The following is a 27506-nucleotide window of genomic DNA, read 5'->3' as shown; positions in this document are numbered from 1 at the left end:
GTTTCTCTTAATGAGTGTCTACCCTGCAGTGACTGCTTCCGGGTCACAACTCGTCAAGAAAAGGGGTAGTGCACAAATTTCCACTTGCTGCCATTGACTTCTTGCCAGAAATAAACTTCTTCGCAGCATTTATGACACCCGAATCAGTGACAGAGTCAATTTGCTGAAGCACAGCAGGTGGTGGCATGTAAGAACCAGCGATGAGAGCCTGAGACCCAACTTCATCCAGGGCACCCTCAGAAGACTCTACTGACATGAGGTATACAACTTTCAGCTTCCTCTTGGCAGTCTGGACATCTGTGCTGGAACGCTTGCCTTGAGAAACTGCGTTCACTTGGTTGTAGGCAGTTTTGATGACATCCCCAGCAGCTGCAGCCTGGGTGATAGTGTAAATTCCAAGGAGTCCAGAATCGCAGTAACTGGCATTAGAAGCAGAAACATCAAAGGGCTGCTGACTTCCTTTGGCAATGGCCTGGTGGAGGAGACTGGTGCTGTTGCTGCCCCTCTTGACATGCGGCCCTGCACCCAGGACATGCTGGAGCACACCAAAAGCATTTGCTTCCTTACTGCCTTCGGCCGCACTTCCTGCTACAATCGCAGCGTGGACAAGGCTGTGTCCATTCTGCTCTCCAGTTTCACCTCCAAGGTATTTGGCTTTGGGAATAGACAAGCCAAGCCCACCTCTCATGTTCAGAAATTGTTCAGCAACTTGCTTTAGGATAGGATGGCTCACAGCAATTCCAATCAAAGCCATTCTTGCACTTGTAAAATGGTTCTGAACAAAGAAAGGCAACTCCTCTGATGTCACTTTTCCAATCCCATAGGACAATACAAGGAATTAGCTAAGGCATTCCTGTAAGCAGCAGCATGCAAATTCTCCATGACAGGAGCCTGTGGATTCTGAAAAGCCACAGCTTTTTTGATCTTTAGCTGAGGCTGAAGAGCAGCTACTTCCCAACGACAGAACTCAGGTGCAGTGGTGACATTGAGCAGGAAATCCATTCGAATCTGCATATCATCCCGCAAGCACTCCCCACTGAATGCCATGTTTTCTCTGGTCGCAGCCACACGTGATTTACCACGGACTGCTTCAATGCCACGGGTTATCTTGAAAGAGGAAGCTCCTTTTGTAGTCAAATTAGATGCAAGACGAAGCAAAGGTGAGGTTCCCAGGTTGCTGAAGTCCTCATTTCTACTGCTGGCTTTAATGAAGAAACCAATTCTTGAGACAGGAGCATGGTTTTCCAGAGAAGCGATCCCCAAACCATTTGGTAACTTGGTGAACTCCAGGTCCTGAGGCTGTAGAGGTGTTCCTGGAGGGCCAGCCGCCGCTTTCACTTTGGGGGCAACGTTGAGGGAATCAAATCTCGAGAAGGAACGGTTGTGGTTAACAACTTCATGGTTCAAATCGCAGTGACCCACCGTCACTGCTGCCAGGAGCAAGGAAGATGGTGCCTGCAGTCTCTTATCTCCAATCAGCCAGCAAAAAAGTTGGAAGTAGAGGCATGACTCAAGTGGTAGAGCTCCAGACATGAACAAAAGAGCAGAGAGAGAAAGAATGGCTCTGAGTACAAGTTCCCTTATTGGTACAAAAAAATTGTACACAAACAAACAAGCAAATCAACATAGAGTGCTATAGATTGAGCAGAGTACATACTGAATTAGTATGCAAATGAAAATTCATAAGAAACTGAGCTTTGTCTCTATGAATTCAAATAAACTCGTAATATGTTCTTATTTGAATTTAGCACTTTAAAAGATAAAATGTATATTGTGTATACATATATGCACACCTATATAAAGTGCCTAATTTATGTTTTCTAAGAAATATCAGGTATGAGGAAATGAAGTGAATAGAATCTGTGTTTTTAATTATTTATTTTGCATGGTGGATATTTATGGTAAGTGTACATTTTATTGACACACTTAATATAGGCACAGGTGTTCCTATTTCAGTGCAAGAAGGTCTGATTAACCTTTATTCTTAGTAATCTGAGTATGAATTGCCTTTATCATACCATAAGTATTTGAAAGGAAACAATTCTCATTTTATTCACAAAAAGTAGTATTAGAAAATGTATATGTTACTTTCATTTTTTCCCCTTTTGTGTTATCCCCTGTTGTCACTGTTTTTGATTTTGGTATCCTGTATGTTGTCCATATGTTTATCTGATTTGGGGAAGGAAGGGGAACAACAAAATGGTGAAACAAATGAGAAAAAGGGAACCAATGCAACATCATACTCACATACCTCTAGGTTGGAAATGAACTTTACAATTCTGGAGGGGGAGTAGAGGAGAAGGAAAGCGGGAGAAATTGAGGGAGGTGGTAACAATGTTGGACAAGAAATGTACTCATGACCTTGCATATGTAACTGTAATCCCTCTGTACATCATCTTTAGAATATAATTAAAATGAAAAGAATACAATTCATAGACACTTCGAAGCTATGATTGCAGTTATGAGAATAAGCATGCTGACCACAAAACTATAGATATTTATATTTTCTTTTTTTTTTTACTTCTTTTTTTTTTTTGGCCAGTCCTGGGCCTTGGACTCAGGGCCTGAGCACTGTCCCTGGCTTCTTCCCGCTCAAGGCTAGCACTCTGCCACTTGAGCCACAGCGCCGCTTCTGGCCGTTTTCTGTATATGTGGTGCTGGGGAATCGAACCTAGGGCCTCATGTATATGAGGCAGGCACTCTTGCCACTAGGCTATATCCCCAGCCCGATATTTATATTTTCAACACCAGGAAAACTTACCTAAAGTTTTATCAAATTTGAATATGAAATCAAATGTTTCTCTGGATATAAGTGAAGATATACAACATGGTTCTGCATTGAAAGAAAATGAGATGGCCAACAGGCACAAACTTTTCATGCATATCATTGTGAAACTTTTGAATAGTATTTAACTTTGTTTTTTGTTTCTGCCAGTCCTGGGGCTTGAACTCAGGGCCTGAGCACTGTCCCTGGCTTCTTTTTGCTCAAGGCTAGCACTCTGCCACTTGAGCCACAGCACCACTTCTGGCCTTTTCTATATATGTGGTGCTGAGGAATTGAATCCAGGGCTTCATGTATAAGAGGCGAGCACTTTACCATTAGGCCATATTCCCAGCCTTGAATAGTTTTTAATAGGGGATTTACTACAAGATTTTAGGGGGGAATACAATGAAAATTTAAACACACATATCAGATGAATGTTTACCTGTTGGAACAACTTAAGAATCTAGGAACACTTTGGTGAAACATTGCAAAAATACTTAATAGTTAATGGGGAAATCATTATATAAGAAAGACAAGAAAATAATCCCTTCATTTGAAAGCACTATTTAGAATTTAACGGAATGATAATTTAACGTTGCATTGATGTTTTGGATGAAGAGGTATTTCAAGATATTCAACTTTGGGGGCTGGGAATATAGCCTAGTGGCAAGAGTGCTTGCCTCCCTTAAATGAATCCCTGGGTTCAATTCCCCAAGCACCACATATACAGAAAATGGTCAGAAGTGGCGCCGTGGCTCAAATGGCAGAGAGGTCGCCTTGAGTAAAAAACGAAGCCAGGGACAGTGCTCAGGCCTTGAGTCCAAGCCCCAGGACTGCCCTCCCCCCAAAAATATTCAACTCTGTAATGTATGGTAAGAATTCAACTCTATCATGCAATTTACTAAATATAGCTACCCAAAGACTATAATTTATTCTTGAATATTGGAAATCTAGTATTAAAACACAGAGATTAGAAATGTTTACCATATACTGTAACCTCTCTGTACATCAGTTTGATAATAAAAATTTGAGAAAAAAAAAAGGAAAAAAAAAAAAAAAAGAAATGTTTACCATAACCAAAATACAGATTCAGCCCAGATGCCCATCAATGGACAAATAGATCAAGAAAATGTAGTATGTATACACAATGGAATTCTACTCATCCAACTGAAAGAATGATATTGTAGCATTGGTAAGGAAATGGAAAGACCTGGAAAATTTTATATTAAGTGAAGTAAGTCAGACCCAGAGAACCCCAAACTGCACAATTCCCCTCATTTGTGGGAGCTAGAATGTGAGTATAAATCTACAAGTAAACAGCAAGTGGTTACAAATGGAACTACTGCATTGTAATAGACTGTATGCAGAACACAAGTAGTGTAATTCTTTAAAAAGACTAAGCCCAAGCCCAACGAAGTAAGTGCCAGGAAATGCGTGCTTGCAGAGAGGGACAAGGGGGTGAGGCATAGAATGAAGGGGAACAGGGGAAAATGCAGGCCAGTATCCATTGTAAATACCACAGGATTGAGCAATATCAGGGTGAGTCGAGGGGGCGTGAAAATACTGAAGGGATGTCATGGGTTAATGTGCATTGTACATATTAACTACCTTGTAAAAAGGTAAAAGAATACATGACCTGAGATTAAGTAAGGGAAAGGGAACGTTTGGAGGGGAGGGTGAAAATGTTGAAAGTGATGATGTTGAATAAGATGCACTGTATTCATAAACTGCTTCAGTGAATGGAGAAAAAGAAATGTATTTTGTATAATTTTAATCAAATAGAAAATTACTTTTTGGTCATTTTACTAGATAAATTCTGAATTTGAGGACAGCAGCAGGTTAATCCTGCCAGTGCACTTTGGGCTGCTTCTCACAGCAGAGAATTTGCTATGAAAGGCCTCTGGGAAAGAATTGTCCCACTCTGGAATTTAAGGAAATACCTACCTGGAATATGTGTTTAATAGATTTTTTTATTTTCATTAATAAGAGCATGAATTGCAAAAATCATTTCCCTTCCTTGTTTATTGTCACCTACTGTCTTCTTGCTCCCTAGGGACCATACAACTTAATGAGATATTCTTAGGTAACAATAGTGGTTCTTCAAAGAAAATTAGAAGGTTTGTTCCTCAAGGGAATGTCAGATCAATTGGCCCTATCACCCCTGATTTTAAGAGAGAAGATCAAAGAAATATTTTCCACAAAGAGAAAGAATTATTTTCTTACTCCAAGATAAAGGTTCTGGGAGCCTTGGCTGACTTCCCTCAGTTTTGTCTGTTCTTTCGACTTCTTGCAGGTAACTCCTGTTCAGTTAGTGAGGACACACGGCTGGCAGCAGGAGACTATTTGGAGCTGGGAATCATGAAGGTAATACTCAAGCAGAATAAAACTGACTGTCCCAGCTCTGTTTATTTCATCTATATTCTGTTTTGATTTCCTTTTACCAGGAGCAGAGAACACAACTATGGGATATTTAGGGTTTGTAAAAGATTAACACTCCTTCTTCGTAGGCTGAGTGTTGGCTTGGTATGGCTTAGACTCCAGAGATATCTCCTCTATGTATGAACATGCATATATCAAGGGAAAACAACCTCAACCATCTCCTCAGTTTTCATAGTGTCACAGATGTGCATTGAATATTACGGTTACATTATCCTCCTTATCCCCTCCTTGACCCACTCATTTAATAGGAAGAATCCCATTATATCATTTGCAAAGAAATAGATGAACTTGGAAAAAATTATGTGAGGTGAAGTAAATCAGGCCCAGGGAAACCAAGGACACGCGTTTTCTCTACTTTGTGGAAGTTTGATTTTATTTATAAGTACAGTACACACGCCAGATCATGTGCACATGTATGGGAAGCCATTAACCAAAATATGGTGTATGTAGGAAAGAATGCTAATCGTAGATAACTCCTTGGAAGATCTAATTCAGAATCTAAGAAAATGCTTAAGATGTTATTTCACTGTATAGACAAGGCTGGCTTGGAACTTGAGATGTAGCTGGAACTGGCCTCCAACTCAAGGTCTTCCTGCCTTGGCCCCCAAGTGCTGAGATGACTGACTGGCATGAGTCCAGCTGAGCATTCTTCCGGGTGATTAGCATAATGAGCAAAGCAGCTACAGACCCCTGGACTTGAATCCCAGCACGGTTGTTAGGCAACCTCCTACAATGATGTGAAACTGCTGACCAAGAAAGTCACTGGTTAGCCTTACTGATTAACTATTCAAGTAGCCTTCTGCCCAACCCAAGGATAGAGGGAAACCTATCTTCAAATTGACCCAAACTGTAATCATTGATAAGAACACAGGCAGTTCTGCATTGCAGAAAAGAGAACAAAGGTATACTTTTATTAAGATACAGTCCTTAGAGAGTGACGTTCATCACTAAACTTAGGTAGAGGAGAAACATACAATTAAGGAAACAGAAATATCTCTTAGGGAAATCCTGTTAGACCCACCTGCTACAGCTAAGCAAGAACTGCCAAGTGTATCAACTTGCCTTTTCTTGAAAAGAGCATGGTCCACCTTCAGTTCTACGTTAGAAAACATGCTGGCTTACACAGAATGTGATTGTTCACAACCGGCTCTGAAAACAAACTTTCCTTTATACAGAAAAATCAAAGTTGTCCCTATTTCTGAACTAACCATAACCGTGGCAGCCTGTGGAGAGATTCACATGTAGAGAAGATGTTGAACATCAACATAGTGTGAGTATAGGTATCTATAAATTCCTCAGTACCACATGATGCCCTTTTCTTCTAAAATCCTTCATTGTTACTTAAGAAAACCTTAGTGTCATGTAGTGAGCTTGATGTGATCTTAGGAGCTCGTAAGGCCTGAGACAGTTCCCACAGCAGTGTATTCACGATTGCCACGCGCTCCAGTGCGGGGCCAGGGGATGTTCTTGTGGGGGGTTTGGGGTTGCGTTCTGTGGCTGTGGTGGATGGCTGGTTGTTTCTGTCGGAACCTGCACAGGGGACTAGTGAATCTGCTTCCCCCACGGACTGGCGAGGAGCAAAGGAGAAAAGGCTTCTCCCCCCTCGGGGTGAATGAGGAGCTTTCCTAGGATCTCGCTGGGTAAGTGACACCCAGACAAATGTGAGCTCTGGGGGTTCCCCTTCGCCTTTGCCTCAGGCTCATAGGAAACCTTCAGCTCTGGTTCCCAGTGTTGAATGAACAGGGCTAGGCCTGGGTTGAAGTGTGGCTGATCTGCTGAGACCTGGTCTCCGCGGGGTGCGGGGTGCGTGGAATGCCAGGGGTTGCAAGTCAGCTGAGTGGTCAGGTCCATCCATGTATACCGTTCTAGGTCAATTTAGCAAAGAAGTAGATCTACACATGCCTAGGTCTTATTTTTATGAAAAGAGCTGTAACTAGAGTATATGTGTACAGGAATAGTAATGGTTTCCAAAGAATATTTTTAAAGGAACTAAGTGAGCATGAATTAACTCTTCAATAGAAGCTATGAGATAATAGTTGGTTGTTCATTATAATGGCACCTGCATCTGGGATTTAAGGGTCCTTGCTGCTAGTAGAAGCCCTTATTTTCAAGGGTTTGAACAGACAAAAATCTCTTTTTCCTGGCTAAAGCTGACAGAAGCCTCAGTTTAGGAAGATAGATTTTTCTTTCCTTTTTTAAAAAAAAAATTACAAAAATCCTAAGTATTTCGGCCCTTTGATTTGGAGGGGTGGAAGACATATTAAGAACTTAAAGAGTACTCAGAAGATGCAACCCTGTATTATGTATGATGATTGGTAGGTTGATCTTTCATAGGAATTGACTCTAAGGATTTTATTAAGAAATAGCGGTCAGATTCAATGCTGAGTTAAATCTTGGGGAAAGAAATGGCCATTGTGCAGAGGCATTGGGTTTTAGAACGATAGTGAAATTGTACCTGCAATACAGAGCCGGGTGTATGGGCGGTCTGGGAGATTGAGGCTGCTTAGAAGGACTTCCATCCACCAGTAAGCCACGGACTACAGGTGCACCTGCTCCATCAGCTTCAGCTTCAGGTTTACCTGAGGCGGGAGGGTGGGAGCGGGCTTCGGAGCCCTCCCGGAACAAGGGGAAAACTTGATGAACTTCTAGCTCTTCATTAAAGGCGGGCCTTGCATCTTGCTGTCACTCCAGGCAGTTGCTCGTAAATTTGAACGTCTCTGATCACCTGCACAGCCCGCATCGGCATCCTCCTCGCCCTTGTCACACTTGCCTGATGATACCTCAGTGTCGTAGCCCGGGCTCCCAACCCGGCGCTGCCCTGTCCCTGCTTCCTGTACCCGCGTGGAGGCCCGCGTGGAGGCCCGCGTGGAGGCCCGCGTGGAGGCCCGCGCGGCCCCTCTGCCTTCCGGTAACGGCCTGCGGCGCAGGCTTCTTGGGTGTCTCGGTTCCTGACATCAAAGTGGCTAACGCCTCTCGCTTGTACTGGGTAGCATGGGGGTATGAATTTAACCGGTTATCCTTGAATTTTCTTTTGCAATAAACCAATTTTATAATCTCTAATAAAGAAAGGCAGAAGAAAGTGAATGTGTGTATGACTAGTTATATAGTAATATATGCATAGATGATATATAAATATAATAAGTGTAATCATGTATATGCATATACACATATACATTTTGGGTTTTTTTTATTATCAAACTGATGTACAGAGAGGTTACAATTTCATTCGTTAGGCATTGGATACATTTCTTGTACTGTTTGTTACCTTGTCCCTCATACACCCCTTCCCCCTTCCCTTACCCTTTTCCGCCCCTGAGGTGTTCAGTTCACTTTCACAGTTTTGTAAGTATTGCTTTTGTAGTTGTTTCTCTTTTTTTTACCCTGTGTCGCTCAATTTTGGTATTCCCCTTCAATTTCGTAGTTCTAATACCACTATACACGGTTTCCAATACACTCAGATAAGATTACAGAGATAGTGTAGCTACACTCACAAGAGGGTGATACAAAAACATCATCAATAGTAGAAAGTACAGATACACATGGGATGTTGAAAGTAGTTACAACTGTGATATAACCATCATTTCCATAACATGGAGTTCATGTCACTTAGCATCATCTTATGTGTTCATAACCAACTTTGCATCCCTGGGATGAATCCAGTTTGATAGTGGTGTATGATTTTTTTAATGACCTGTTGAAGTCGATTGGCCAGAATTTTGTTGAGAATTTTTGCGTCCATGTTCATCAATGAGATCGGTCTATAGTCCTCTTTCTGTGTTGAGTCCCGGCCTAATTTGGGGATGAGGGTTATACTGGCTACATAGAATGAGTCTGGAAGTCAACGTTCTCTTTCAATTTCATTGAAGAGTTTGAGAAATATTGGTGTGAGTTCTGTTTTGAAGGTCTTGTAGAATTCTGCAGTGAATCTGTCTGGACCTGGGCTTTTCTTGGATGGGAGATCATTTAATGCCGTTTCTATTTCAATACTGGATATGGGTCTGTTTAGAAGGTTTAAATCTTCATGGTTCAGTTTGGGGATATGAATTTTTTCTAGGAAATCATCCATTTCTTCTTCCAAGTTCTTGAATTTGTTGGCATAAAGGCTTGCAAAACAGTCCCTTATTATTTTCTGAATTTCGGTTATTTCTCTGGTGATGTTACCTGTTTTATCTCTTATCTTGTTTATTTGAGTGTGCTGCCTTTGTTTTTTGGTCAGGTTTGCCAGGGGTCTGTCTATCTTGTTGAACTTTTTCAAAGAACCAACTCTTTGTTTTGTTGATTCTTTCGATGTTTTTTTTCGCCTCTAATTGATTTAATTCTGATTTGATTTTAATTATTTGCTTCGGACTATTGATTTGGGGTTTGGCTTTTGTTCTCTCTCAAGGAAATTAAGGTGCTTCCTTAAATTATTGAGTTGCTGTTTCTCCAGTTTGTTGATGTATGCACTCAGAGATATAAATTTTCCTCTGAGTACTGCCTTTGCTGTGTCCCAAAAGAGCTTGTACTTTGTGTTCTCAACTTGGTTAAATTCCATAAACATTTGAATTTCTATTTTAATTTCTTCAATGACCCTCTGATGGGTCAGCAGTGTGTTGTTTAGTCTCCATGAATTGTAGCAATTTCTGTGGTGGCTGATTGAGTTGAGCTCTAATTTTATTCCATTGTGGTCTGAGAGAAGGCAGGGAATGGTTTTGATACTTCTGAATTTGTACAGATTTTCTTTGTGCCCTAAGATGTGATCTATTTTGGAGAATGTTCCATGTGCTGCCGAAAAGAATGTGTATTCTGTCCTTGCTGGGTGGAATATTCTGTAGATGTCGATTAAGTCTAGTTGGTCTATGCAATTGTTTAGTTCTGTGGTTTCTTTGTTCAGTTTTTGGCGTGTTGATCTATCCAGAGGTGATAGTGGAGTGTTAGAAAGTCGCCAACTATCAATGAGTTTGGGTCTATGAGTGTTTTTAGAGTCTGTAGTGTTTGTTTGATGAAGTTGGGTGCTCCTGCTTTTGGTGTGTAGATATTTAGAATGGTTGTATCTTCCTGTAGGAGAGATCCCTTTACTAGTATGTAGTAACCTTCTTTGTCCCTTCTTACCTTTTTGAATTTGAAGTCAATTTTGTCTGATACTAGGATTGCAACTCCAGCCTGCTTATGGGGGCCACTTGCTTGATAGATTTGTTTCCAGCCTTTCACTTTTAGAAGATGTTCACTTTTGCTGGATAGATGTGTCTCTTGGAGGCAGCAGAAAGATGGATCTTGATTTTTGATCCAACTTATGAGCCTATGTCATTTGATTGGAGAATTAAGTCCATTAATGTTGAGAGTTAGGATTGAAAGATGATCGTTTGTTCCTTTCATTATCACTGTCTTGTTTAAAGCTGTGTCTTCCCATTTCTTGATGTGATGTTTACTAATTAGGGTTCCTTTGTCTGTCTGTATTGGGATCTTGATTATTATCCTTGTATAGTACATCTTTGAAGACTTTCTGTAAAGCTGGTTTGGTGGAGATATATTGTTTCAGTTTTTCCTTATTGTGGAAGACTTTTATTTGACCTTCGGCTATGAATGAGAGTTTGTCTGGGTACAGAATTGTTGGTTGGTAGTTATTTTTATTTAGTGTTTGGTATACTTCATTCCAGGCTCTCCTTGCTTTCATGGTCTCTGTTGAGAAGTCTGGGGTAATTCTGATTGCTTTTCCTTTATATGTGATTGTTTTCTTTGCCCTAACAGCTTTGAGTATTTTTTGCCTTTCACTCTACTGAACCTGTTTTGATCACGATGTGTCGGTGGGATGTCCTATTCTGGTCTGGTCGGTTTGGGGTTCTAAATGCTTCTCATATCTGTATAGGCCGTTCCTTCTGGATATTTGGGAAGTTCTCAGCTAATATTCTGTTAAATAGGTTGCCTATCCCATTAACCTCTTTCTCCAAGTTTTCCTCAATACCTGTTATCCTTAAATTGGGCTTCCTGATCGTGTCTTGAATCTCCTGTAGCGATCTGTTTTGTTGATTGGACTAGATTTCTATTGATTTTTATCATGTTTATCAGTAGACTTTGTAGAGCTTTTTGGGGGTTCTCTTCTATGTCTTTGATTGACTGCTCTGCTTCCTGCTTGTTTTGAGTGGGGGATAAGACTTCATTGTTTGCCATCTTTCTTGGGTTTCTTCTACCCATTTGAATTGGGGATGTCAGTCTACCAGCCCCTTTGAGCACTGTTTAAGACCCAAAGCAGCCCTTACCAAGCTCTGTTGTGTAAATCTTACAAGTTCACAATTATGTACAGATACCCTGTATACCTGTCTATAAAATTAGATTTGGTGTTCCTAAAGAATACAATTTCAATATAACAACTGATCTTGGGCCCTGTATTCAGTAGTTAATTATTTACTGTTACAACCCTATAAGCAATTCTTGTTTTTATATTAAGTTCTTTTAGGACTGGCTTTCTCTATGAACCCCTTTTATTCACTCGCATTAAGCTGGGATACCCTCTATCCAATAACCAGGAGTCATTGGAGACTGGAGGTCCAGGCAGTAAGTCAGGAGGGTAAGTTGGAGGTAGTAAAGAGAATAGAGTAAAATGTATTGGGGAGGGGAGGTGGTGATTTTGGTTTAGTTTCAGTGATATGGAAATGTGGAGAAGAGTAGAATCAGTAGAGAGAACAGGGTTGAAATGATAGATAATGGAGAGTTAGCAGAAAATAGTGGAGGTGTTCTTCATAGGAAAGTAATTTTTATAGAAAGACAGCGCAAAGAGAGAAATAAAGTAAAAATAGTGGGAGAGAGATGCACACAACAGAGAAAAATTATTAAAGAAAATAAAAAGGAAAAAAATCAAAAAAGGAACAACCCAAAGAAACAAAAAAGAAAAAAAAAACTTGATAAAACCAACAGGTAATAATAGGAAACATGAAAAAAAAAAGATGACGTTTCCGAATTGAAAAAAAAAAATTTTTTTAAAGTTTAAAAATTGAGGAAAAGAAAAAGAAAAAGAAATGGAGTCGTCCTTATTTGGGTGGTCTTTCCCCACTCTCTGGTTTCCTTGTGATGGTCTGCAGTCTATATTGCTGATTGTCTGGGTTTGGCAGATATCAGTTTACTCTCTGTCTGCTGCAGGGCCTTGGCTTTTACAGCCTGCCTTTGAATCGGCTGTGGACTGAGCAGGGCGGGGTGCCTCTGGATCAGCCATGGCCCAGGACCCCCCTCCCGCCTGGGCAGGGGGTGTTCTTCTGGGCGGAGCTGCCTCTCACTGTTCCGTCCCTCTTGCCCTTTTCAAAGATGGCTACTATGACCTCGCTGTTCCCAGGCCCGCTTTAGTTCCAATCTGGTCTGACCCTATGCCAGTGGCAAAGATGGCGCTTTGCTCTGCCAGTGGGGGAGGAGCTGCCTTGCAGAAGCTGCTCTGTGGGCGCGAGTGGGAATATCATTCGTGTGGTACTCACGCTTTCTCTGCGATTTCAGGTCGTCCGTGTCAGCCATTGCCTGGTCTCCGCTGTGTGCTTAACCTGCGTGGAGTGCGGGTTTCTGTGCCGGGCGCTGTGCCGGCCCTGGCACTGGCATGGAAGTGAGATACCGCCCAGAGCTCGAGTCTGTGTTTTCAGATGAGCAAAGTCGATTTTTCCTTCCTGGCCAGAATCCCTTCACTGTTACAACTCACTCTGGTTGTGTTTCTAGTAATAAAGTTTCTATGGGATGAAAAAACTGCGATGCTGGAGGGAGCTGAGCTAGTGCACTGCAGCTCCTCTGCTGTCTTCCTCCAATCTCCCTAGATTTATTTTTTATCATAAAGACCCAGACCACCCAGGAATGTGTCTAGCCTGAGACAATCAGATTTACTGTATCCTCTGGTCTGGACACCTGATTGCTGTAACTGTACAGGAAGCCCCCGGTTAACTCTAACCACCCCAGAATGTCTCTAGCCCCGACACACTCAGATTAGCCACATCCTTTTGTTCGAACACCTGATTACTGTAACTCTGATTTTTGCCTTTATAAACCCTGTGAAATTTCAACTCGGGGCCTTCCTCCTTACCTCTGCTGTGTCGGAGTGTAGGACGAGGCCCGAGCCGTGGCCTGCCTGAATACAGCCTTGCTTTTGCATTCGGAACGTCTGGCTCTCGGTGGTCTCCATGGTGGTCTTCTTGTGACTTGGGTATTTCACTTCCAGCACTCAAGAGGCAAAGGTTTTGCCTTGTCCACCCAAATCCCTGGGTTCCTTTTCATTGTCGGCCCCCCTTCCAAAGAAAACCTCAAACATTTAGTTCACCAGCATATATAATGTCACAAAATGTACATTTGGCAGCTTCTAATGTTTCACTGTGGTGATGCACAATTCCTCTGATTCGTGGGCCAGCAAACGTGGGGTGTAAGTTCTTAACTGGCACTTCTGGGAGTCAGAGGACGCACACATTAGTCACTTAGAAAGATGCTGCCAAGACCCCTGCCCCTGCTTCCACTGCTTGCCTTTCACTCCATTCAGGTTTTTTCCCAACATACTTGCCAATTTACTATCTTCTTTTATAAAGACAGGTTCCAACAAAGTTTTAGAGCTTTAGGGCTTTGGAACTTGGTATACCCAAATGATGGAGGTTTGGTCCATAGGCTTTAGGTGGTATTGGGAGGTGTGGAGCCCGGTGTCAGTGGCTCCCACCTGTAATCCTAGCTACTCAGGAGGCTGAGAGCTGAGGATCGGGGTTTGAAGCCAGCCTGGGAAGACTTCCATCTCCTCCTAATCAACAGAAAGCCAAAAGTGGAGCTGTGGCTCAAGTGCGGATGTATTTTCCTACAATAAAACTTAGGCTGAGAGAGGGGGTGGGTGTCAGCTTTGGAGAACCTTCTTTAAGACACGGTTTGCAGGCACTAACTAGTACTCTCTCTGTCGGTCTGTCTGTCTGTCTGTCTCTGTCTCTGTCTTTCTCTTTCTGCCTTCCCTCCTTCTACCTCTCCCAATGATCTAATGTTGACTCCTGAACATCACAAACGCAATACCTGCATCTTGTCCATGCCTCTCACCCCACAGGGACTAAACGTCACCATCAGCTATGGAGGGAATGAAACCTATCCAAGCCATCGTATGCCTTATTTTGCAAATTAACTCTCTTTCTGAAAGCCCAGATCAACACCAAAAGATAGAATAATTGAAATTTCCTAAGTACATGGCATCTGAGAGGAATTTTGGAAAGCCCAACCAGATTCTATTGAGATTCAAGGCCATACGCTCAAGAGCAGGGAGGTCGCTGGACTATGCATTTACAATAACGTATGCTTTTCATTTTTATTTTATTTTATTTTATTTTTTAATATATATATATATATATATACATATATATATATATATATATATATATATATATATATATATATATTTTTTTTTTTTTTTGCCAGTCCTGGGCCTTGGACTCAGGGCCTGAGCACTGTCCCTGGCTTCTTCCCGCTCAAGGCCAGCACTCTGCCACGTGAGCCACAGCGCCGCTTCTGGCCGTTTTTTCTGTATATGTGGTGCTGGGGAATCGAACCTAGGGCCTCGTGTATCCGAGGCAGGCACTCTTGCCACTAGGCTATATCCCCAGCCCTATATATTAACTCTCTTTCTGAAAGCCCAGATCGACACCAAAAGATAGAATAATTGAAATTTCCTAAGTACATGGCATCTGAGAGGAATTTTGGAAAGCCCAACCAGATTCTAGTCAGATACAAGGCCATACGCTCAAGAGCAGTGAAGTCGCTGGACTATGCATTTACAATAACGTATGCTTTTCATTTTTATTTTATTTTATTTTATTTTATTTTTTAACATATATATTTTTTATTATTAATTGAACATAAATTTTTTTACAAGGTGTTGTGCAAAGAGGGTGAAGTTACATAGTAGGGCCGTGTGTACATTTCTTGTGATATCTTACAACCTGTTTTTCCATCCCTTGTCTAGGTCAGGTAGACCCATATGCAATATGCAATGTATCAAGCACATATACAGTGTTCACAGACTTGGTCTCTACTGTCTCTCCGTCTCCCTTTGTTAACAGTCATATATCAGGGAGATCATGCCCCTTTGTTTTCTGTGTTCTAGGCTTGTCTCACTCAACATTATTTGTTCGAGTTCTGATCATTTCCCTGCGAATAACAATATTTCACCATTCCTAATCGATATGTAGTATTCCATTGTGTATAAGTACCATATTTTTTGGATCCATTCGTCTGTGGAGGGCCATCTGGGTTGTTTCCATATTTTGGCTATTGTGAATTGTGCCGCGATAAACATGGAAGTACAATTTCTTTTTGATATCTTGGGTTTTGCTGTTTAGGATAGATGCCTAGGAGTGGTATGGCTGGGTCATAGGGTAGGTCTATATTGAGCTTTTTGAGAAACCTCCATACTGTTCTCCAAAGTGGTTGTACTAATTTGCACTCCCACCAACAATGGAGAAGGGTTCCTCTTTCCCCACAGCCCCTCCAGCATTTGTTATTTCCTGAGTTCAGAGTATAGGCCATTCTAACTGGGGTGAGGTGGTATCTCAGGGTTGTTTTTATTTGCATTTCCTTTACTAGCAGGGATGTTGAGCATTTCCTCATGTGTTTCTTTGCCATTTTTATATCTTCTCTTGTGAAGTCTCTCTTTAGCTCTTTTGCCCATTTCCTAATAGGTTTATTGGGCTTGGAGGGCCTTAGTTTTTTGAGTTCTCTGTAGATGACAGATATCAGGCCTTTGTCTGTTGCTGTGCTGGTAAATATCCTTTCCCATATCGTTGGCTGTCTTTCTATTTTGGTGGCTATGACCTTAGCTGTGCAGAAACTTTTTAATTTGTAGTAGTCCCATTTGTTGAGTCTTTCCCCTATTTGTTGTGCCCCTGGGACTCTATTCAGGAAGTTCCTTCCTGTGCCTATAAGTTCGAGTGTCTTTCCTACTCTGTCCTTCAGTAGTTTCAAGGATTCAGGTCTGATATTGAGGTCCTTGATCCATTTTGAGTTGATCTTGGTGCATGGTGATAGGCTTGGGTCTACTTTGAGTTTTCTGCATATGGCTGCCCAGTTCTCCCAGCACCAGTAGTTGAAGAGGCTATGTTTATTCCATTGTATGTCTTTAGCTCCTTTGTCGAATATCAGTTGGCTGTAAGAGTGCGGTTTTATTTCTGGGTCTTCAATTCTAATCCACTGGTCTTCCGATCTGTTTTTATACCAATACCATGCTGTTTTTGTTATGATGGCCTTGTAGTAGAGCTTGAAGTCTGGTATGGTGATACCTCCTGCACTATTTTTTTTGCCTAGAATTGCTTTGGCTATTCTAGGTTTTTTGCTGTTCCATATGAATTTATGGATTGGTTTCTCTATTTCAGTGAGGAATGTGGCTGGGATTTTGATAGGTATTGCATTGAATTTGTATAACAATTTGGGCAATATGGCCATTTTCACTATATTGATTCTGCCTACCCATGAGCATGGGAGGTCTTTCCATCTCCTTGTGTCTTCTTTGATTTCCCTTATTAGATTTTTGTAGTTTTCATTGAATAGGTCCATCACATCCTTGGTTAAGTTGATCCCTAGGTACTTTATTCTTTTTTTGGCTACTGTAAATGGAATTGTTTCCATGATTTCCTTTTCTGTTTGTCTATTGCTGGTGTACAGAAAAGCTGCTGACTTTTGTGGATTGATTTTGTATCCTGCTACTTTGCCAAATTGGTTTATTAGGTGTAGGAGTTTGGGGACTGAGTTTTTTGGGTCCTTCAGATATAAGATCATGTCGTCTGCGAATAGGGATAACTTGATTTCTTCCTTGCCGATGTGGATCCCTTTGATGTCCTCCTCTTGCCTTATTGCTATGGCTAGGGATTCCAGCACTATGTTGAACAGAAGTGGGGAGAGTGGGCATCCTTGTTTTGTTCCTGAGTTTAGGGGGAATGATTTAAGTTTCTCTCCATTTAATATGATATTCCAGTTGGTCTGTTGTATATGGCTTTTATTGTTTTGAGGAATGTTCCATCTATTCCTGTTCTCTCCAAAGCTTTTAATAGGTATGGATGTTGTATTTTGTCAAAGGCTTTTTGGGCATCGACTGAGATAACAATGTAATTCTTAATTTTAGATCTGTTTATGTGGTGAATTATGTTGATTGATTTACGGATGTTGAACCATCCTTGTGACTGAGGGATGAAGCCTACTTGGTCATGATGTATGATTTTCTTGGTCAGTTTCTGGATCCTGTTAGCTAATATTTTATTGAGGAGCTTTGCATCTGTGTTCATTAGTGATATTGGTCTGTAGTTCTCTTTTTTGGTTGGGTCTTTGCCTGGTTTGGGAATGAGTATGATATTAGCTTCGTAGAATGAGTTTGGGATTTCTCCCTCTGTTTCTATTTCGCGGAAGAGTTTGAGGAGTATTGGTATTAGCTCCTCACTAAAGGTTTTGTAGAATTCGTTGGTGAATCCATCTGGGCCTGGGCTTTTCTTAGTAGGGAGGTTCTTGATTACCTCCTGTATCTCACCGTAAGTTATTGGTTTATTTAGTTGATTTATTTCTTCTTGGTTCAGTTTGGGCAGTTTGTACTTCTCTAAGAATTGATCCATTTCTGTAAAATTATTGTTTTTTGCTGAGTAGAGGTTTTGGAAATAGCTCCTTATGATTGTTTGAATATCGTGTGTACTTGTTGTAATTTTTCCAGTGGAGTCCCTGATTTTACGTATATGAGTCTCTTCTCTTCTTTTTTTTGTGAGTCTTGCAAGGGGTCTGTCAATTTTGTTTATTTTCTCAAAGAACCAGCTTTTATTCTTATTTATTTGTTGAATGGTCTTTCTATTTTCAATCAGATTTATCTCTTCTTTAATCTTTGTGATCTCTCCCCTCCTAGTCGTTTTAGATTCTGTCATTTCTTGTTTCTCCAGTTGTTTTAGTTTCATCGTGAGGGTATTCACCTGCGCTGCTTCCATTCTTTTAATGTGGGTGCTGAGTGCAATGATCTTGCCCCTCAGTACTGCCTTAGCTGTGTCCCATAGGTTTCTTTGTGATGTGTTTTCTTTGTCATTGTGGCTTATGAATTCGTTGATTTCATCTTTCATTTGGTCTGTGGCCCAAGTGTTGGATAGCAGCATGGGGTTTAGCCTCCAAGAGTGTGTATAGTGTCTGTGGTTTCCTTTGTTGTTGAGGGTTCCCTTTAATCCACTGTGATCAGATATAATACATGGGATGACGTCAATACTTTTGTATTTGCTGAGGTTCTTTGTGTGGGCTATGACGTGGTCTATTTTGGAATATGAACCATGGGCTGCTGAAAAGAAGGTGTATTGGGTTTCTGTAGGGTGAAAGGTTCTATATAGGTCTGTTAGATCCATTTGGGAAATGGTGTTATTTAGGTCCTCAGCTCCCTTACTAATCCTCTGAGTGTTGGATCTGTCTCGTGGAGAGAGAGGAGTATTAAAGTCACCCACTATGATTGTGTTTGCATCTATCTTGCTCTGTAATTCTGTGAGAATTTGCTTGACGTATGTCGGGCCTCTTTTGTTCGGTGAGTATACATTTATCACCGTGATGTCTTGATTCTGGATTTTTCCTTGTATTAATATGTAGTGTCCTTCTTTGTCTTTTTGAGTGGACTTTAAAGAGAAGTCCAGCTTGTCTGAGATCAGAATGGCTACACCTGCCGTTTTGGTGGGTGCATTTGCTTGGTAGATCTTGCTCCATCCTTTCATTCGAAGCCTGTTTTTGTCCCTTGCTGTAAGGTGGGTCTCTTGTAGACAGCAGATGTCAACTTTTTGTTTGCGAATCCATTCTGCCAGTCTGCTCCTCTTAATCAGGGAGTTTAAGCCATTTATATTTAAAGAGATCAAGGATAAGGGTGTTTTTTCTCCTTCCATTTTCTTGTTGGGCTGTTTTTTCCTCTTTTTTTCTTTTCTTCTTTGTTTAGTGAGCTGGTCTTTCTGCTGGACTTTGGCTATTGAAGTTTCTTTCTGATTCTGTCTGTGTGTCTTTTACGATCTCTGTTGGGTGGGGTTCCCCTCTTAATATTCGCTGTAGGGCTGGTTTTTTATTCACATACTCCTTTAGCTCCTCTTTGGTGTGGAAAGATCTGGTTCTCCCTTCGAATGTGAACTCCAATTTCGCTGGATATTTGATCCGAGGTTGCAAATTGTTATTCTGGAGTACTTGGATGGTGTTCTTCCACTCACTTTGAGCTTGGTAAGTTTGTGTGGATAAGTCGGATGTTATTCGAATCCTCTTCCCATTGAAAAAAGTTTCCTTCTTCGCTTTGGCTGAATTCAGAATTTGCTCTTTAATCTTGAGGTCTGTAGTCTTGAATATTATGTGCCTTGGGGTGGTTTTCCTGGGGTCTGGCCTGCCAGGTGTCCTATAGGCTTCGGTTACCTGGATGGGGTCCCCTGTGAGATTGGGGAAGTTTTCTGCAATAACTTTATTGAGAACATGATTGAGCCCTCTATTCTGATATTCAGCTCCTTCTTCTATTCCAATTATGCGCAGATTATATCTCTTGTCTTTGTCCATTAGTTCCTGGATTAATCTTCCCTGAAGCTTCACCTTTTCTTGGAGTGTGGTCATTGTCTGGTTGTTGTCAGCTGCTTCATCGTCCAGGCGAGAGATTCTGGATTCTATATGGTCCACTCTTTGTGTTATGGTTTCAATTGCGGAGTTTATGGATGTCAGAGAGCTATTCATGGTTGTCATATCAGCTCTGATCGTGGAAATTTCTTCCTTTAAAGAGTTGTATTTTAAATCTATTGTTTCATGCATTTCAATTCTCAGGGTGTGGAGATTTTCTTTAAAGGCGGCTTGCATTGTATCCATTTTTGCTTCCATTTCTTTAAACGAGGCTTGCACTGTATCCATTTTTGCTTCCATTTCTTTCTTGGCTTCCTGGGTGTCCTTCCAGATTTCCGCTCTAAACTCCTGGAATTGTTTTCTGATTTCGTTTCTGACGCTTTCGATCATTCCTGTTAACATGGCCTCGTTTGCTTTTTTAGTCTCCATCTCCTCTTCAGTCGTGCTGCTTTTTGGAGCTGGCGAGTTGGCTTGTCCTTTGATGAACTGAATTATGTTTCTTTGTGATTTGCGCATCGGGAAACCTGGGTGGTTTCTCAGGTTTGATTTGTAGCTCTTTTCTCCCTCCTGTATAGGCGTATCTGCGGCAGCAGGTGCTGCCGCTGTGGCCCCGCCCACCAGTGCAAGGTACGCCTACCAGAGTGGGCACTGTCGCCAGGGTCCCCGCCCTCCTGTGCACTGTTGTCCACTACAACAGGCACTTTAGCGGGATATGCCTCCCAGAGCGAGTCCTGGGTTGTTGGGTTGTGCTTGCGCCCTCCCGCGGGTCCGTTGGGGGGGGGGCGGTATGTGTGGGGCCCAGTGGGATCGACTGTCCAGGTGTGGCTTGGCACCCTCAGACCTTGCCTCCGGTGCGAGGGGGGACGTGATCAGGCTCAGGTGACCCTGCTGGGCTGGTATTGCCCACCAGCGCCTGTGATTTTAGTTGTAAGACTCTGCGAGGTCCAGGCGCCTCGGGTGGGGCTTGCCCTGCCGGCCGTCCCCCGGCCCCTGTTGGGAAGGGAGCGGGGCCAGTTCTGCCAGTTCAGGAACCTGTGGGGCCTTGGGGCCGTTCCGCCCTTCCCCTGCTAGACTGGCTTCCCAGCGCCTGATGGGAGCTTCCCGCCTGATTTGGGGGTTCTTTGTTCCCTCGGGAGTGGGGAGGGGGAGGGAGATCTCGCTTCTTTTCAGGATTGGGTCTCCCGTTGGGGGAAGGGATTATGGGGGACTCACTTTTGCTGCTTTGTGTGTGTGTCCCGCGCAGCCGTTGGCCCTTCAGGGGTTGGCGAAGTGTCGTGGTGGCTTCCCCCGTTCCCTCTTTCTGCCGCGCTGGGTTCCCTTGTCCGAACCCGGTGTGGACCCGAACTTCTGGTCGCTGCCGGTGTGTGTCTTGGTCTGCACCCTGCCTTGTGTCCGTGGGGTCTCCCGCTATATGGATTCTGCGCTCCTGGCAGCCTGTCTGCCGATCGCCGGGTTCCCCTTTCCCAGCCTGGCCCTGTTTTTGCTTTTCATTTTTAGATGATTACATCCTTCCAGGTGGACTTTGCGCTCCTCAAACATTTGCTTCAGTTGAAATTTGAGGATCGTCTTAATAGGATCAGGGATATTGAGAAACATGGTCGCCAGGTAGACTTTCACGTTCTCTCTGTCTGTGTGTCTTGAGCTACTTACACACATGCACCCTGCAGTGCTGAATTTAGTAACTTAAACGGGGAAGAAAATTGTTCCTAGGTTGTGACTCATGTCACAGATCTACTTAAAGCTTTTCTGTATCTGAGGAGCTTCTAGCTTTGTATGTGGGCCATTGATCTTCACACATACCTTAAGTAGACCATTATTTTTCCTCTATTGATTGTGTTTTTTTTTTTTTTTGGCCAGTCCTGGGCCTTGAACTCAGGGCCTGAGCACTGTCCCTGGCTTCCTTTTGCTCAAGGCTAGCACTCTGCCACTTGAGCCACAGCGCCACTTCTGGCCGTTTTCTGTATATGTGGTGCTGGGGAATTGAACCCAGGGCCTCATGTATACGAGGCAAGCTCTCTTGCCACTAGGCCATATCCCCAGCCCATTTTTCCTCTATTGAAGAGGAGGGTGCTGAAGCCCAGAAAAGTAACTTGCTTAAAGCCATTGATTGGTTCAACAGCTTGGGCAGGCAGTTTGATGGTTGATTTTGCCTGCCTGCCTTCCCTCCTTCCTTCCCAGTGTTCCCTCCCTCCCTCCCTTCCTCCCTCCCTCCCTCCCTCCCTCTTTCCCTCCCTCCCTCCCTCTTTCCCTCCCTCTGCCCCCTTCCTCCCTCCCTTTCTCCCTTCCTCTGTTCCCTCTTTTCCTTCCTTCCTTCCCTTTCTTTTTCCAAACTTCACAAGGACCAACACACACACACACACACACACACACACACACACACACACCCCAACAAGATGCATATACATTTCTTTTAAAATACTTAATGCTTAAGCAATTAAAACCATTGTAAATAAAATTTGAGTTTTGAAAATAATTCTTTTACTTCATGGCAGAATATTTGGGTATTTGATGATGATGCTTGTTTGGCATTTGGGATTTTTTGTGTCTTTATCTTTAAATCTGAGATTAGTGATAATGTTAGGGATTTTCTTTTCTAGTTTTAAATCCTAATGTCAAACTAACTTTTTGGTGGTGAATTGAATTAAGAGTGTCCTAAACTTTCCTGCCCAGTCTGGCTTTGAACCTCGATCCTCAGATCTCAGCCTCCTGAGTAGCTAGGATTCCAGGTGTGAGCCATTGGTGCCCTGCTTTAGTGTATGCATGAGGCAGAGAAGATAAAGAAAAAATTCCTGACCAAAGTAGTGAGATGGAGAATTCTTGAGAGCAAAATCACAACCAGGCCCTGTTGCTATCAGAAGGAGCCTCCCCTGTCAGTTGTCAATTTCAAACAAGCCTTTCACCATTCAAGATGAACTTCTCCCATTGGATTCCACACTATATGGTACCGTGCAAACTTCACCCTGATGTCCTGACTGTTAGACGAGTCTAGACAAGGCCAGAAACCAGGCAGACATCCAGGTGTGGCAAAGAAAAGGGAAGCTTTATTGCAAGGAGGGGGATCTGCTCCTCTCCGCGGGCCAGGTGCTCTTCACCAGTGGCTTAGTGATGCTCTCCACCCTGCTGTTTGCGCTGTTCCTCCCAGGTGTGGTGATTCTGTACCCGCTGCTCCTCTGCTGTTGTGGTGATGCTGTACTTCCTGCCCCTCCGCAGGTGTGGTGATGCTGTACCCGCTGCTCCTCTGCTGTTGTGGTGATGCTCTACATGCTTCTCCTACGCTGGTGTGTTGATGCTCTATGTGCTGCTCCTCCGCTGTTGTGGTGATTCTCTACGTACGCTTCTCCGCTGGTGTGTTGATGCTCTATGTGCTGCTTCTCCGCTGGTTTGGTGATGCTCTACTTGTCGCTTCTCCGCTGGTGTGGTGATGCTCTACGTGCCGCTTCTCTGCTGATGTGGTGATGCTCTACGTGCTTCTCCTCCGCTGGTGTTATGATGTTCTCCATGCAGCTCCTCCGCTGGTGTGGTGATGCTCTACGTGCAGCTTCTCCACTGGTGTGGTGATGCTCTACGTGCGGCTTCTCTGCATGTGTTTTAGTTTTCTATGTGCTGCTTCCCCGCTGGTGTGGTGATCCTGTACCCACCGCTTCTCTGCTGGCTTGGTGATGCTCTACTTGCTTCTACTCTGCTGGTATGGTGATGCTCTACGTGCTGCTTCTCTGCTGGTGTGGTGATACTCTACGTGCTGCTCCTCCCCTGGTGTGGTGATGCTGCACCCGCTGCTTCTCTGCTGGTGTGGTGATGCTCTACGTGCGGCTTCTCCGCTGGCGTGGTGATGCTCTTCGTGCTGCTCCTCTGCTGTTGTGGTGATGCTTTACCCGCTCTTCCTCCACCGGTGTGGTGATGTTGTACCCCAGCTCCTCCACCGGTGTGGTGATGCTGCACCCACTGCTTCTCTGCTGGTGTGGTGATGATCTACCGCTGCTCCTCCGCTGTTGTGGTGATACTCTACGTGCCGCTTCTCCGCTGGTGTGGTGATGCTCTACCGCTGCTCCTCCGCTGGTGTGGTGATACTCTACGTGCCGCTTCTCCGCTGTTGTGGTGATGCTCTACTGCTGCTCCTCCGCTGGTGTGGTGATGCTCTACGTGCCGATTCTCCGCTGGTGTGGTGATGCTCTACGTGCTTCTCCTCCGCTGGTGTTATGATGCCCTACGTGTTGCTTCTCTGCTGGTCTGGTGATGGTCTACGTGTTGCTTTTCCACTGTGGTGATGCTCTACGTGTAGCTTCTCCGCTGGTGTGGTGATGCTCTACGTGTTGTTTCTCCGCTGGTGTGGTGATGCTCTACGTGTTGCTTCTCCGCTGGTGTGGTGATGCTCTACGTGTTGCTTCTCTGCTGGTCTGGTGATGGTCTACGTGTTGCTTCTCCACTGTGGTGATGCTCTACGTGTAGCTTCTCCGCTGGTGTGGTGATGCTCTACGTGTTGTTTCTCGGCTGGTGTGGTGATGCTCTACGTGTTGCTTCTCCGCTGGTGTGGTGATGCTCTACGTGTTGCTTCTCCGCTGGTGTGGTGATGCTCTACGTGTTGCTTCTCCGCTGGTGTGGTGATGCTCTGCCAGCTTCTCCTCCGCTGGTGTTATGATGTTCTCCGTGTTGCTCCTCCACCGGTGTGGTGATGCTGCACCCGCTGCTTCTCTGCTGGTGTGGTGATGCTCTGCGTGCCGCTTCTCCGCTGGTGTGGTGATACTCTACGTGCCGCTTCTCTGCTGGTGTGGTGATGCTCTACGTGTTGCTTCTCCGCTGGTGTGGTGATGCTCTACACGCTGCTCCTCCGCCGGCCAGTGTGGTTCTCAGTTCCTGTGCTCAGGATGGCTTGGTTCCGCCATCTGCTGCTCCTTCCTGTTGGCGGTGTTGCTTTACTCTGCTGCTCTCCTCAGGCCACGCTAGGGCTCTCCAGCCCTCAGGCCCGCCTGCGTCCATCCATCCGTCCAGCACCAGGCCTGTCTGTGTCTGTCTAGGCCCCAGGCTGGGCTGCTTCTGTCCTGTCCCAATGCCGGGTGGCATGCGTCTATCCCCAGGCCCGGTTGGCATCTGTTCAGCCCCCAAGTTCGGGTGGCGTCTGTCTAGCTCCCAGGCTCGGGTGGTGTTCTTCCTGTGTCCAGGCCCATGTGGCGTCCGTCCAGTCCCCAGTCCAGGAAAGTTGGTACAGGGAGAGTGGGGTTTATTTCCAAACATCTAAAATAATTGCGGAGAGTTGTCTACATTGTATCTTTGATCAACAGAACTGAACTTACCAAAAATATGCGCATGTGAATGATAGTATGTGTTTCAAAATTTATGAATATAAGCTATGAGTTGTATTTGTCATTTGCATTTGATTTGTATTTGCATGCCCTGCTTTTATATGTAACTTGCTTGGTTGTCTTTATTTTCAGGACATCTGTAAGCATTTCTGACTTTGATATTTGAAAGATATAAGATATATTTGAGTATAGTTGAATGACGGAAGACAATGAAATACTGAATACTGGGGAAACCATCATATAGCTTTGTCAGATCACGACATTTTGTCTTATTTCCTTTAGATGTATTTTTTATTGTAAAGGAATTAAAAGCTTTTCGTATGCATCAGAACATCAAGAGTCATTCTTAAAATAAAACAAACTAACTAAAAACAACCCCTAGGGACTATGGCCTAGTGGCAAGAGTGCTTGCCTCATATACATGAAGCCCTGGGTTCGATTCCACAGCACCACATATATAGAAAAGGCCAGAAGTGGCGCTGTGGCTCAAGTGGCACAGTGCTAGCCCTGAGCAAAAAGAGGCCAGGGACAGTGCTCAGGCCCTGAGTCCAAGCCTTAGGACTGACAAAACAAAACAAAAAACAAAACAAAACAAAACACCCTAATCAACAAAACGATCACATGAAGTCGCATACTACTAATTGCTCAGGGGTGCCTTCTTCGCTTAAGATAACTCAAAAATACGCCCATGTCGACACATAAACAGTTTTCTCATAGGCAGGCATGGTGGTATATACCTGTAATTCTACAGAGCCAAAGAAAAGACCCCAACTTGAGATAGCAACAATTTGGTTGTTTGTTCAACCTAGGAGTAACCCAGAGCCCCCCCACTCCGCCCCCAAATTCTAGTAGCTGACTTGGTTATGCTGAATCTAAACCGTTTGTGCTAAAATTGCTAACCATAAACTACTTGATAAAGCTATTTTGAAATCAGGCTCCACTTTGTACTATAGCTGACTTAGATTTCTGTACATTCTAGGAGATGACTACGGTAGCCTGAGATAAGCAGGCCCTGTGATACAATTGTCCCAGCTAGCAGAATGGATTATCAGGACCCAACTGGCCAATAAGCCCCAGACCACCCAGGAATGTGTCTGGCCCTGAGATAATCAGATTTACCGTATTTTCTTGTCTGTACACCTGATTGCTGTAACTGTATAGGAAGCCCCCTGTTAACTCTAAGCACCCCAGAATGTCTCTAGCCCCGAAACACTCAGATTTGCCACATCCTTTTGTTCGAACACCTGATTACTGTAACTCTGTGATTTTTGCCTTTATAAACCCTGTGAAATTTCAACTCGGGGCCTTCCTCCTTACCTCTGCTGTGTCAGAGTGTAGGACGAGGCCCGAGCCGTGGCCTGCCTGAATACAGCCTTGCATTAGCATTTCGGAACGTCTGGCTCTCGGTGGTCTCCGTGGTGGTCTTCTTGTGACTTGGGTATTTTACTTCCAGCACTCAAGAGGCAAAGGTTTTGCCTTGTCTACCCAAATTCCTGGGTTCCTTTTCATTGTTGGCCCCCCTTCCAAAGAAAACCTCAAACATTTAGTTCACCAGCATATATAATGCCACAGAATGTACATTTGGCAGCTTCTACTCTTTCACTGTGGTGATGCACAATTCCTCTGATTCGTGGGCCAGCAAACGTGGGGTGTAAGTTCTTAACTGGGACTACCGGGAGTCAGAGGACGCACACATTAGTCACTTAGTTCATAGGCTTTAGGTGGTACTGGGAGGTGTGGAGCCCGGTGCCAGTGACTCCCACCTGTAATCCTAGCTACTCAGGAGGCTGAGAGCTGAGGATCGGGGTTTGAAGCCTGCCTGGGAAGACTTCCATCTCCACCTAATCAACGGAAAGCCAAAAGTGGAGCTGTGGCTCAAGTGCTTTCACTTTGGGGGCAACGTTGAGGGAATCAAATCTCGAGAAGGACCCGGTTCTGGTTAACAACTTCATGGTTCAAATCGCAGTGACCCACTGTCACTGCTGCCAGGAGCAAGGAAGATGGTGCCTGCAGTCTCTTATCTCCAATCAGCCAGCAAAAAAGTTGGAAGTAGAGGCATGACTCAAGTGGTAGAGCTCCAGACATGAACAAAAGAGCAGAGAGAGAAAGAATGGCTCTGAGTACAAGTTCCCTTATTGGTACAAAAAAACTGTACACAAACAGACAAATAAACATAGAGTGCTATAGACTGAGCAGAGTACATACTGAATTAGTATGCAAATGAAAATTCATAAGAAACTGAGCTTTGTCTCTATGAATTCAAATAAACTTGTAATATTTTCTTATTTGAATTTAGCACTTTAAAAGATAAAATGTATATTGTGTATACATATATGCACACCTATATAAAGTGCCTAATTTATGTTTTTCAAGAAATAGCAGGTATGAGGAAATGAAGTGAATAGAATCTTTGTTTTTAATTATTTATTTTGCATGGTGGATATTTATGGTAAGTGTACATTTTA

General features: G+C 43.5%; 1 protein-coding gene across 1 annotated transcript; it reads right to left on the bottom strand.

Moving 5' to 3' along the window:
- Positions 1 to 43: 43 nt before the first annotated feature.
- LOC125339877 (cytochrome b-c1 complex subunit 2, mitochondrial-like) lies at positions 44 to 27038 on the bottom strand. Its single transcript, XM_048331201.1, is given in 3 exon segments — positions 44 to 825; positions 828 to 1327; positions 26923 to 27038. Coding segments are annotated over 3 exon segments (1353 nt in total). The 5' UTR covers positions 26994 to 27038.
- Positions 27039 to 27506: the final 468 nt, after the last annotated feature.

This window comes from Perognathus longimembris, chromosome 22 (genome assembly GCF_023159225.1).
Source record: "Perognathus longimembris pacificus isolate PPM17 chromosome 22, ASM2315922v1, whole genome shotgun sequence".
NCBI classification, from domain to species: Eukaryota; Metazoa; Chordata; class Mammalia; order Rodentia; family Heteromyidae; genus Perognathus; species Perognathus longimembris.
Note: the sequence above shows the minus strand (reverse complement) of the source record. Positions and strands in the feature narration are given on the sequence as shown.